Genomic DNA, 13,433 nt, shown 5'->3' with positions numbered 1-13,433 from the left:
TTCCTCTGTGTAGCAAGATTCCCCAGAACTGTAAGGTCCTGAAATTCGGGAATTCAGTGAGGGAATCTGCCTGGGTTAGAAACATAACTACACACGGAGAAGTGAGAAGCTTCAATCTCTGCTCTTCCCACGGAAATTGAAAATGTTTTAGATAAAAGCAGAAGGAGCAAAGGCTTAAGTAGTGATAAAAAGCAAAAGCGTTAGGGGGAAAAGTAATAGTCACATATACTAAACATAAATTTATAAAGGCAGCCCAGAATCATGGCACACATTGGAATGCATTAAATTATAAGTTGGAAATCTATCCAGGAAAAGTGTAAATACATATTTAATAGGAATGACCATTGAAGAGGTAATAGTTTTATTCATTTTTTATTTATTGCCTGTTATTCAACAAGTAATCAATGAAAGTCATGAATAAATAAGAAGGGCAGCTACTTCTTAACCCTTTTATTTCTCCTTTAAGCTCTAGTGATTACCTAATTCATAGTTTTTCCTTTGTAATAAAATATTTATTAATTATATTTCTTTAATATTATTTTTATATATCTCTACTTGATACTTCTCCAGCCTGCTAAAATTGATTTTTACATAAAACTTTTAAAAACACAAAGTAATAAAATTTAGTTTCTTAAAATAGCCAACAGGACAAGTTAGAAAAATATATATTGGGAAAGCTCACTAAAATGCTCCCCTTGGGTTCTTTCTAATTTCAGTTTTATAGATGTGATCACCTTTACAATGCAGTTCTTTTTGTACTTAAAAAGTCAAATCACTCTAGATAGAGTTCAAGACTTTAGATGAATTCCACTTCATTGCAAATAGCATTTTATCAGTGATACAGTGTAAGTCCACATCTTGCTCCCAAGAAATCTTCAGAACTCTCATGAGTGAAACACTTCCAAAATTACTAACAATGTACTAGAATATGTTGGCTACGTAAGTGAAGTTGTAGTATCCCTTTCTGAAAGCCTTAAAAAACAGGAAAAATTTTCCATTTTGAGATTTTAATATTATGTTAACAACCAAATGTCTATAGTTTGAATGTTTGTGTCCCTTCCAAAATTCATGTTGGAACTTAATCCCCAATGCAATAATATCAAGAGGTAAGGCCTTTAGGAGGTGATTAGTGCCTTATAAAAGGGCTGGAGGGAACTAGCTAGGCCCTTTTACCTTCTTTTGCCTTTCTTTCCCTTCAGCCATTTGAGGAGACACCATTCCTCCCCTCTGAAAGACAAAGCAAGAAGTCACCATCTTGGAAGAAGAGACTGTGCTCTCACCAGACACTAAATCCACTCCTGCCTTGATCTTGGATTTCTCAGCCTCAAGAACTGTGAGAAATAAATTTCTGTTGTTTATAAATTACCCAGTCTCAGGTATTTTATTATATCAGCACAAGAAGGACATCATGGAGAAGAAACAGAGGGAAAGGTCTTTTAACATGTGAGGGTGGAATGGAATGGAGTTATTTTGATCCAGTGATTGTCTTGAAAAGGTAGTGAGGACTGAATCATCCTATCATCCTAAATAAACACAATGGCTATGTAAGGAGACCAATTTCATGTACAATAGTGAAAAAGAAAGAAAGGAAGAGCAAATTGACTGCTACATTTGGATATAGACATATGGCAAAAGTGTGGAAAAATGCAAAAGATACGCTAAACAAGTCCCTACACTGGACCCATGTAGGTGCTAGAATATGAATTAAAGAGAAACACAAGTGTGGGATCTTCCAGAAGCACCTTGATTTCAGTTTCCTTGCTAAATACTAAGTCCTGGTCTCTGGAACAATTTGGACACTGTAATTATAATTCTTATTCATTATATTGTAGTTAGTCATTTTTCTTTCTGCAATTTTTTCTCCAGCTTTTAATATCAGATAAATGTAATATTGAATTGCAGAAAACAATTTATTTTTCAGTCTCAGCTCAATTTACTCTAAAGCCAATGCCCCTTTGCACCACTCCATGCTGTCAATCCCCCAGCTTGCTGAGGGCACATTTCTCATTTTTTTCCAGCTCCTTCCTTACTTATTGGAAATTACACTGGAATTAAATATTTTTAGAAATGCAAACCAACACATTTAACCAGAATTGGTTAATTCCCACTCCCTCTCTCTAGATAGTAGGGAATACTAGTCTAAATCATGTATAAGGAAACTTTTTCAGTAGGCAACGCAGAATTGTACCACAGCCTCCTAATTCAGTGATTATGTCTTTCCAGGATGGTTATTAATCATTCAACCAGCTGGAAGCAAGGTAAACTGAATCTACTAAACTTATAAACAAAGAGTATTTATTAAAATACTTAGAGGAGCTCTGAAAATCAATAGCAAGGCTGGAGAATCAATTGGGAATCAAGTGTTTCAGATCTAATGCATAAGAACTAAAGGAAGAATCTTATAGAAAAAGATATCTTCTTAGAGCAGCACCACTGGAATAAAAAGTCTCCAACAGAGCCCAGGCTCTTTTTCTCTCAGCTAATAATTCAAATTCAAAGGAGGTCATTTGTCCAGCTCTTGGGGAAAGGACACCAGATTAACAGGCCCCAAACTCAACGGAGGAGAAAAAGGAGCTATTGGAAGTGTGGAAATGTTCTCTACTCTTGTTTAGTAGTAGTCCACTACTCTAGTGCTCAAGCTGAAATACCAGCAGCTAGTATGTGAGTTATAATAATAGAAAATCAATTCTGTCTGAAAAGCTCTCTCTTGGAATAATTTGAACAGCATTTGCTCAATCACATCTAACAATCAGCTTCTGTCACTAAACCAAACAAAAACATTAAGAAATCTCTGACAACACTAAGTGGGCTTAAGTCAGAAGTTAACAAAGAAATAAAAATAACAAAAACCTGATTTCTCCATGTTCATCCTCACCTGGCAAACAAACAAAAATAACAGCTAACATATATGCTGTCTAGTTTTGTGCACTGTGACTTACATCTTTTGTATGTATTATCTCATTTAATTCTCACAAAATCTGAGATGTAGGTATTATTACCACCCTGAGGGAGATTACATAACTTGGCTAGTCTCACCACTATCAGGTAATCACACAGGGCCTGCATTCTTATTCCTGCACTAGGCTGCCTGGACCCAATGGGACTGATATGGATTGGACCCAAATGTCATCTTGAATTGTAGTCCCCACAATCCCCACGTGTTGTGGGAGGGACCTGGTGGGAGGTAATCAAATCATAAGGGAGGTTATCCTCATGCAGTTCTCATAATAGTGAGCGAGTTCTCACAAGATCTGATGGTTTTATAAGGGGCTTTTCCACCTTTTGCTCAGCACTTCTCCTTGCTGCTGCCATATGAAAAAGGACATGTTTGCTTCCTCTTGCACCATGATTGTAAGTTTCCTGTGGCCCTCTCAGCCATGCTGAATTGTGAGACAATTAAACCTCTTTCTCTTATAAATTAATTACCCACTCTCGGGTACGTCTTTATTAGCAGCGTGAGAAAAGACTAATACAGGGACTCAGCCACATGGATGGAGTTTTAGAGGAGGCAGAACAGTATAGTGGATAGAACCATGGGCGTGAGTTAAAAATTGCAGGCTGGCTATTTACTAGGTATGTGACTCCAGGCAAGAAATTTCAACCCCCACAAGCCTCAATTTCCTCATTTGTGAGATGGAGAGAGTCCTATCAGAGTCAGCACGTCATGTTGCAAGATTGCACTGTTGTGGCAAGGAAGAAAGGGGAAATGTACATAAAGTACCTAGCCTTGAGTGCTGATCACAAAATAAGTGCTGAAAAATTGATGGCCATTATTAGTTACATGTCTGTCTCTCCTTATAGACTAGTCTTGGAGACCCAGGTAATCCTCCTGATATTTGTAACCCTAGCACCTTTCTGTGACAGGCACATTAACAAGCCCATATAAAATCTTCTGAACATAAAATGTTTATATCAGGGTACACACTGCCACATTATAATCTAGGGTTATAATAAGCACCTCTTTAACACTACAGCTCTAGGTCATCCCTGCTCCTTAAGCAAATGATGCCTTATCCATCCCCCTCCTCCACTGGCCTCAGACTGCTAACTTCATGAGGTCAGGGTCTGTATCTCATGTTCTCCACGTATCCCCAATGCCTAGCACAGAGCCCAATGCATAGTAGGGGCTTATCACTTGTGGACTGAATTTTTAATAGACATTTGTAATATGTCTTACAGCTAAACTAACACTTTCACATAAACATGTGCAGCATCTCTGCAGCACAGGTTAAAGACACAGGGTCTGGAGCCAGACTGCCTGAGCTCAAAATTTAGTTACACCATTTACTAGCTGAGCACCCTCAGGAAATATACACAGACTTTCAATGCCTCCGTTTTCTCACCTGTAAAATGAGATTAATAACAATACTGAGTTGGTGTGAGTATTAAATTGTTAATTCATATAAACCTCCTAAAACAGTACCTAGCACAAAATGAGTGTTCTTTAAATGTCAGCAATTATTAATTTTGTTTGTAGCTATTTTTCTCCCATTTAGCTGTCAAGAATATATTCTGTCTGCCTAAATCATTTCTTTTTTTCATGTAAGAAAATATAAAAAGTGGCATATTTACTTCAAAATTCTAAAATTCATGTGCAGCAGAGAGCAAATCATAATCTCAAGAAAATGACTTCCAAAGTTATTTGCAAAAAGAAATGTATTTATAGGAACTGTTCTTAAAATAAAAATCCTCAATGGCCCTAGATATTTTGTACTTTGTCTCTTCGAAATCATTTGTGTTGGAACCTTCCCCAGAAGCATTTGTCATTATTCTTTCCACAAACAAGAATAGCCATATTGACTTGAACGTAAGTATTCATGTGAGTAAACACACACACACACACACACACACACACACACCAGGCAAATTAATCTCACACATGGGCTGTACCCTGCCTGCACCGAAAACCTCATTGCCTTATTAAGGCAAAAACCATGTTAATTCCAGTATGCAGCTCCCCATCTCCTAGAGTATGAACCTAGAGATCAAGCCACACATTCCTGAAGCCATCACTTGACCCAACTTCAAACAATACTACAAGCCTACAGTAATCAAAACAGCATGGCATTGGTACAAAAACAGACATATAGACCAATGGAACAGAATAGAGAGCTCAGAAATAATGCTGCACACCTACAACCATCTCAGCTTCAATAAAGTCAACAACAACAAGCAATAGAGAAAGGACTCCCTATTCAATAAGTGGTGCTGGAATAACTAGCTAGTCATGTGTAGAAGATTGAAATTGGACCTCTTCCTTGTACCATATACAAAAATCACTCAACATGGATTAAAGACTTAAATGTAAAACCTAAAACTATAAAATCTCTGGAAGCTAACCTAGGAAATACCATTCTGGACATAGGACCTAATAAAGATTTCATGACAAAGACACCAAAAGCAATTACAATAAAAACAAAAATTGACAGTGGGATCTAATTAAAGAACTTCTGCACAGCAAAAGAAACTATCAAGACAGCAAACAGACAACCTACAGAATGGGAGAAGATATTTGCAAACTATGCATCCAACGAAGGTCTAACATTCAGAATTTATAAGGAACTTAAATTAACAAGCAAAAAAATAAACAACCCCATTAGAAAGCAGGCAAAGGACGTGAACAGACACTTTGCGAAAGAAGACATATACGCGGCCAACAAGCATATAAAAAGGTGTTCAACATCACTAATCCTTAGAGAAATCCAAATCAAAACCACAATGAGATACCATCTCACAGTCAGAATAGCTAAAAGTCAGAAAATGACACATGCTGGCAAGGTTGTGGAGAAAAGCGAATGTTTATACAATGCTGGTGGGAATGTAAATTCATTCAGCCATGTGGAAAGCAGTGTGACAATTTCTCAAAGAACTTAAAACAGAATTACCATTTGACTCCAGCAATCCCATTAGTGGGTGTATACCCAAAGGAATATAATTCCTTCTACCATAAAGACACATGGACATGTCTGTTTGTCACAGCACTATTCACAATAGCAAAGCATGGAATCAACCTACATGTCCGTCAACAGTGGACTGGATAAAGATAATGTGGTACATATACACCACAGAATACTACACAGCCATAAAAAAGAATAAGATCATGTCCTTTGCAGCAACATGGATGGAGCTGGAGGGCTTTATCCTAAGCAAACTAATGCAGAAACAGAAAACCAAATATATATATTCTCACTTATAAGTGGGAACTAAAAAATGAGACCACATGGACACAAAGAGAGGAACAGCAGACACCAGGGACTACTTGAGGATGGAGGGTGGGAGGAGAGAGAGGGTCAAAAAACTACCTATTGCATACCAGGTGCTTATTACTTGGGTGACAAAATAATCTGCACTCCAGCCCCCCGCGACACACAGTTTACCTATATAACAAACCTGCACATGTAACCCTGAATCTAAAGTGAAGGTTTAAAAATCCAAACCATCATATTTAATCCTTGACATTTCTCTACACATTGGAGAGATGAGGAGGAGAAAAGTAAAGGCACAGGGGACATCTGAATGTTTCATCTACCTTCAATACTGTAATGTTCCAAGCAAAGCTCTCAGTTGCTTTGTTGAGTTTTCTTCCCTTCAAGCCTTCTTTTGCCCCCAAATTATGAAGTTCTTCATGGAACTCCATCCCTTTGAAGAAAGAATGCATAAGAAATCTGAGTATGTATCTCAGAAAAATGGGCATCTTATAATGAAAATATTATCAGTAAAATATAATTTCACATTCCTGTCTTCTCATAATTTCCAAATCCCTAAATTGAACTATCCTTTTCATTCTGTTCATCCCACCAAGTAGCTGTCCTTATGCACAAATTGACAACAGTCAATGCATTAGGCTAAATTGTATTTAAAACAGCCAGGAGCCATAGAAAATGACATGAGAAGAAAAAAAGTAAATTCTATGGGTACAAAAAAATAGGAAGAATGAATAAGACCTAGTATTTGATAATACAACAAGATGACTATAATCAATAATAAGTTAATTGTACATTTAAAAGTAACTAAAACAGTATAATTGGATTGTTTGTAACACAAAAGAGAAATGCTTGAGGGGATGGATACCCCATTTTTCGTGATATAATTGTTACACATTACATGCTTGTATCAGAACATCTCATGTACCCCAAAAATATATACACCTCCTATGTACCCACAAAAATTAAAAATTAAAAAAATTTTAATAAGTAAATAAGTAAGAAGCAAATTATTCCAACAGGTTACATGGACCTTGTTTGTCCTCTTCCTGGTTTATGCATGAAATGGTCTGATGTGTCAATGGCAACCATATGTGAGGAATGCATATGTCTTATTTTTCTTTATGAACCATCCCTGTCGCTTAATAGTAGGTCCTGGAACCCACATAGATAACAATGAGTAATTAGTAATGTTGACTAAAAATAAAAAGGCTTTTTTAAAAATAGCATTTTGGGAAACACCCAAGTATTTCAGATTTGGGAATGACCTTAAAGTATTTTTAGCTCAACTATCTGCTCGAGGTTGAAGATTATGAAAACCATCACCATCACATTTCTTCAGCCTTTGTCTTAGCACCTTAAAGATGGAAATCATATTCTCTTATGAACAGCTCATTCCATCTTTGGAAAGCTATGACTGACATCAAGCCAAAAATCTCCTTCCTTGGAACTTCTACTCCTTGGTGCTAGCTGGACACAGACCAAAAAGGTCTAAACTCTTTTCTACAGTGCAAGCTTTTAGATATTTGAAGAAAGATATTGGGTAAAATCCCTTCAAGTCTTCTCTCGGTTAACCATTCAAACATATTCAGCTTGCCAATGAAACTCTTCTTTAAGGATGGCATCCAGGCAAGGCCACTGCATTGCCCAGTTTCCTGGAGCTGAGCTCTGTGGGAACTTGCCTCCAGGAGTGAACACTGTACTCAAAATGGGCTTGGAGAAGCCTACATGAGGTCAGGGATCTACCACCATTCTCCTTGTTCTAGTTTTTATATTTTTATTAATGCAGCCTAAGACCACGTTAACTTTCCTGGTGCTAACATCACAAACATAGCGCATAGTAAAGAACATGAGTGTGGAGCCCAGCTCTACCACTTACTAGCTATGTGAGTCTCGGAAAGACCCTGACATCTCTGGTCTTCAGTTTCCTCATGGGTGACATGTGGTTAACAAGTGGGTTTACCTCATGGGACGGAGGTAAAGCTTAAGTCAATCAGTACATATAAAGATCTCAGAGCAGTGCCTGGCATCATGTAAGTATCAGGTATTATTATTTTTGTGCTTCCTGTCAACAGAAATATCTAAGCCTGCTGGTCAGCCAGTGAAAAGCACCATTTTAAAAGTTTGGTCTGGATTCAAAGGGCAGCTCCACCGCGTGTTGATATGGCACCTAGGGTAAGTCACTCAGTCTCTCAGAATCTCAGATGCCTCATCTATAAATTGGATATAATGATGACTACTTTGCAGAGTTGTCATGAGTAAGATAGTGTGTGTGCTTGGTATAGCATATGCAATGTATCAAGCAGTTGCTACTGTTGTCATCTTCCTCGTCATAATCATTATCGGGTATGTGGATAGAGAAGGTTGTGGATCCAGGAGATGAAAGCACAAGGGTGTGGATGAAGGTGAACAGAAATAAACAAGTGCACTCTCACAGATATGTGACTCATCCCATACTTAAAAAGAAAGAACAAATCTAAATCTAAAGTGAAGACTAGTAATGGGGCAAAAGCCTGGAAGATTAATAGGATTTTGGTTCCAATTGTAAAATTGAAGTGGGTTTTAAGGGACTGTATGGAACCATAGCTTCAATACCAGCAGTAGAAGGTTTTGATGGGGTTCCAAACCACAAAACTAGATTCAGAAACCCTCATCCCTCTAGACTTCTTCAGACACCACCCCAACCCTGTACGCTCACATACGACCCACCTATTATCACTTGGATTTCGTCTGTACTAAACAAAGACTAAAGTGTAACTTAAAGTATAGTTAAGCATTGCTATAAAATAACTGCATTTTAAGAGAAGCAGAAAGTTTCTGAAAAAAAATCTACCAAGAATTATTATAGTTTCCAAACAAAATAGAAAAAAAAAGAAAAAAATTAAAAACAATTACCTGCTTTCTGACACTGTACAATCTTTTCCTGGACTGTGTCCGCCATTTCTATGAGAAACCGGCTCTCTTGAATCATCTGTTACAAAATAAACATCAAAAAGGTGGTTTTCAGAATCCTTGAACTGGCTCATTGGGAAGACGACATACAGAGAGACCCACATGATACCTCCAGTAAAAGTAAGCCATAGTCTCACCACAACAGATGGGAGGGAGAAGGATAAGCTCTGTTCCAACCCCCATCCATCCTAACACTGAGGCTAGTGTCACCTTCCTTATGATTACTCTCTTGTGTAACATGCTTGGCACACAGTGGGCACCAAATAAGTAGCTGTCGAATAAATGTATATACATTCCTTATGTCCCAGGTCATATTCATAAATACCTAATTCCACTCCCTTAACATCAAAGATTACTGCAATATCAAGGCAAGTGGTATTGGAACATAATAGCAATGAGAACCAGAATAGGGTTGTTTATCCTTCCAGAGGCAGCAAAGTCACCTTTAAAAATATTATCTGCTCCATTTTATCCTCCCTGTCTCTCCCCCACCCCACTCCCACCAAAAAAATGAAGTATCTCCTATCTTCTCCGAATTCTCTCAAAGCTCCCTGTGCAGCACTCAAAGGTGGGCTTGAAGTCCCACTCAGCTACCAGTAGGTTCTGGTCCTTCTGATCTCACTCCTTCCTAAGTACCACTTCCGGAATCATCATCCAAAACTACAGTACTAACTAATTCCTGGCTTTGTCATTTTCTCCCTTGCTTACTGAATGAAGTAAAATTTTTCTAACCTAGAACTATGGTGTTCCAGTTCCCCTAAGTCTCAGTTGACATGGATGAATCACGCTTCTCTAAACGCACCCTACTTGTTCCTCCTCCCACACATTTCTTTCTATTAGGGAAACTTTCTTAAGCCATCTGCCCTGATCAAAATCCTGCCAGGCCTCAAAGCTCACTTCAGTGCCCTCTCCTCTATTAGTTTCCTGATTTCCCCTTCTGTCTCCTTCTCACTCCCCATATTCCCAAAACATTCTATTTTTTTAAATCTGTTCATGGAATTTTTTTATTTTCTATCTTATGATTTATTCTTTATCTATATTATTTCCATCTTGTTACTTCTCCAGTAAATTGTAATTCCAGTAGAGCAGGGACTCAATCTTATTCAGCTTTGTATTCCCAGATGCATCCATCCATTTACATAATCACTTTTTTCCCCGTTTTGCTTTTGTGATACTTATTTCTTCTCTCTGTCTGCTACCCACATATGTGTGTGCAATAAAACATTTTATTTATTACTGACCACTTCTCAAACTTGTAATTATCTTTTTGAACTCCCATCTCTCTTTTTGTCTCTAGATTTCTCCACTCTTATTTTTCCTAGGCTTCCTCATTTTTCTGTAATTTTGTATGCTCTTAATTCTCTTTCAAATTAAGTACTGAAAAATAAGCATAAAGCTTTTAATAGGATTACCCCTGTAGAAATATAATACTCAAACATCAGAAAGTAAAACAAATGTTAAAACTTTATTACATGCTTATTTGAGGTAAAATAAATTTAGGATCAAAACATACTCCAAAACCTTATAGTTCAAGTTCTTCTCAAAAGCCCCCAAGTAAATATTTGTTAACCCCATGGTATAAGTTGTTTCTGTTTTTCCCATTGTCTAATAAACGTCATAAAGAGATAGAGTATAATTTTACCTCAAAACAAGCTTCTCTTTGAGATTCCTCAGAAATAACCAGAAATCTTTTAGTAATAAAGGTCCCAAATTGTGTCCTCACATATCTTATCATTAATATTCTCAGAACATAAAATCATTGCTCATATGAAATTGTTTCATAAGGGGATTTGATTTTTCTCTCTGTCAACAGCTTCTATTGTATTGAGAATTATAAATTTATTCTATTTTCTGCAGCCAGCTTTCAATTATTAGTAGCTATAGAAAAAACAAATGAGATGAATAGCTAAAATGTACCAATAATCCAAACCACAATTTAAGTCAAAAATTTCAAATTTTCCTCTCAACTAAGTAATTTATCTAAGTTGTCAGGGAGAAAAAATGGTCGATTTGAGTTTCACCTCCTTCCTAGATCTCTAACTGATACTGATGGAAATAAAATACAAAGCGCAAAAGCCAAGCAGAGAAGGTGAGAAGATGTCCTCAGATAATCCCTGAGCCGGGAAGTCAGCACGACTCAGCCATGACGGCTGGGTTGATTCAGTCGATAGAATCTGGCAGTGGCCTGATTTACATATCTGATGTCTCAGCCTGAGCTGCTAGTTGCCTTTGCCTGTTGTAGTAATACAAAGAGCTTTTCTCTGGTTCTGTCACATGAATATCTCCTAATGGATCTTATTTCCTTGTCAGGGCTTTGTCTCTAAAAGAATAGAGGACTTGCCCAGATAAAGGTTGACATTACTTTATGCATTAGATGTATCCAGAGCAGGGGTGTGTAAAGTTACCAGTTAAGAGTAAAATTATGTCTTTAAAAAGAAAACTTTACTGAAGGGGGCAGTGATACTGTTACTCAAAGATGGATTAAATTGTCCAGCTTTTGTGAAGAAACTATCCTTCCAGCTCTTTCCAGTAAGAAGTTTAACTAATTGCCCAGAATCATTGCAAAGTCAATGTAATTATTTAATAATACTGAAAAGATGCACTTTCATCATATTAGGACTCAAAAATCTTGCATAGATTCCCATTTTATCCTGAATTAGACCTAAATTCCTAGAACCACAATCTTTCTACTTAGAAGTTATCTTAAAGACAGTCTATCATGGACAACCACATTTTATAGTTGAAAACCCTGAGCTAAAACTTAGCTTGCTTAAAGCCACACAACTAGCTAGTGAAACAATTTAGACTAGAATCTAGGCATTCTTGAGGAGCAGACCATATTAAAGTGTAGAATTCCTATTGCAAGTGCAAGTTGGTAATAAACAATAAAGTAACATTCATCAAATTAAGCATCATGAAAATAAATTTTGCCATGACTGCTTTTCCCTCCAAGTCTAATTCACAACATGCATCAATCATGATAAACATTTTTTCATATGAAACATAGGAAGAAATGTATTTACTTGAGTCCTCTGTTTTTTCAGGAAGGAGTTAGGAACTTTGGAGAAGCTATTGCTCGAGAAAATGTGGGTCAATAAAAAGCTAATCTACTCTAGACTTTTTTTGTCCTCTCCTTTTCAGAACACTGGAATAATTCCTCTAGCTCTTACTTTCCTTCTAAGCAAAATAACTAGGTTTTGATTCTATGGTTCTGCAGTGGCTCATCTTTTCAGATCATTTAAAACAAGATGACTTTTATTAAACTTGGTACATTTGTAAATCAGATTGCTCTTACATATATATTTGCTAACTAGAATGAAGATTATTTCCTTTCATTCTCAAGTTCCTTAAATATTTAAAATGAAACAAATAAAAGCATTGCTAATAGATTGGCATCTTGTTTTTAAGCAATCAAGCCTGTCAATATGGTCAACTCTCGGTCATACAGAAACAAGTGTAAAGTCAGAATATTTGCAAGTTCACTGGAAGTCCACTGCCTTTGGTGTATGCAACAGAGCTCTCTGTCCTGGGACTAATGCATCACATTTGCAAGCCTGATTTGTAATGGCGCAGGACAAGTGAACTTGCACACAGCAAGTCAGAGGACATTTGTCTCCACGTTCACAATGGTGACAAAATCTACCTCAGGGGGCCCTTTTGGCATAAACAGATCATTTTTTTTCTCTTGTTGTTTTGTTCCCCAAACAGTTGTCAGCTATACCTTGAGTAGTCATTAGAAATATTTGTTTTTATCCAGCTGTCATTACGATTTAACTCCTTCATAAAATATCCAGATGAGTAGCCTTAGTAAACCTTCTCCAGAATTTTCAGGCCAATTTGACTACCTTACTACCTTTAACCAAAAGTGTTACAAAGCCTGAGGATTCAAGAATGCAAAGCCAGCTTTGAGTATGCATGGACAAAATTCCACAAAAAAAGCCAACCTGAAATACTTGCTTATGGATATGTATCTCTGATATCCATGGTCCTAGAGATCCTGGTACCAAGTAGAAATTTTGCCACTCCTCAAGGTGCTGATAATTTTCCCCTTACACAGAAAATGTGTCCAAAGACATTGCTGTACCCACATGTGAAGGAAGTTTCCATACCCCAAGAACACAGCATCTTGTTTTTAAACACCGAGCTCTGTTTGGGCACATGCCAGCAGACAGTTCTTTTTTTAGGTTCTATTACTATACAAGCAAAGATACTTCTTGAAATGCAAACTAACAGAGTTCCACACAAACTTCACAATGAGAGACAGTGATGGAAGGAGAG

At 37.1% G+C, this 13,433-nt stretch overlaps 1 protein-coding gene across 2 annotated transcripts in view; it reads right to left on the bottom strand.

Annotated features, from left to right (window-relative positions):
• PLCL1 (phospholipase C like 1 (inactive)) overlaps positions 1–13,433 on the bottom strand; it is a 352,562-nt gene that overhangs the window by 43,478 nt on the left and 295,651 nt on the right. For both annotated transcript variants that reach the window (XM_001169560.6, XM_054679198.2), the window contains 2 exons: positions 9,099–9,174; positions 6,530–6,639 (listed from right to left, as the gene is read on the bottom strand). In XM_001169560.6, coding sequence (XP_001169560.1) covers positions 6,530–6,639; positions 9,099–9,174 — 186 coding nt within the window. The remainder of the gene's footprint in view (positions 1–6,529; positions 6,640–9,098; positions 9,175–13,433) is intronic.

Source organism: Pan troglodytes, chromosome 13, assembly GCF_028858775.2.
Source record: "Pan troglodytes isolate AG18354 chromosome 13, NHGRI_mPanTro3-v2.0_pri, whole genome shotgun sequence".
NCBI classification, from domain to species: domain Eukaryota; kingdom Metazoa; phylum Chordata; class Mammalia; order Primates; family Hominidae; genus Pan; species Pan troglodytes.
Note: the sequence above shows the minus strand (reverse complement) of the source record. Positions and strands in the feature narration are given on the sequence as shown.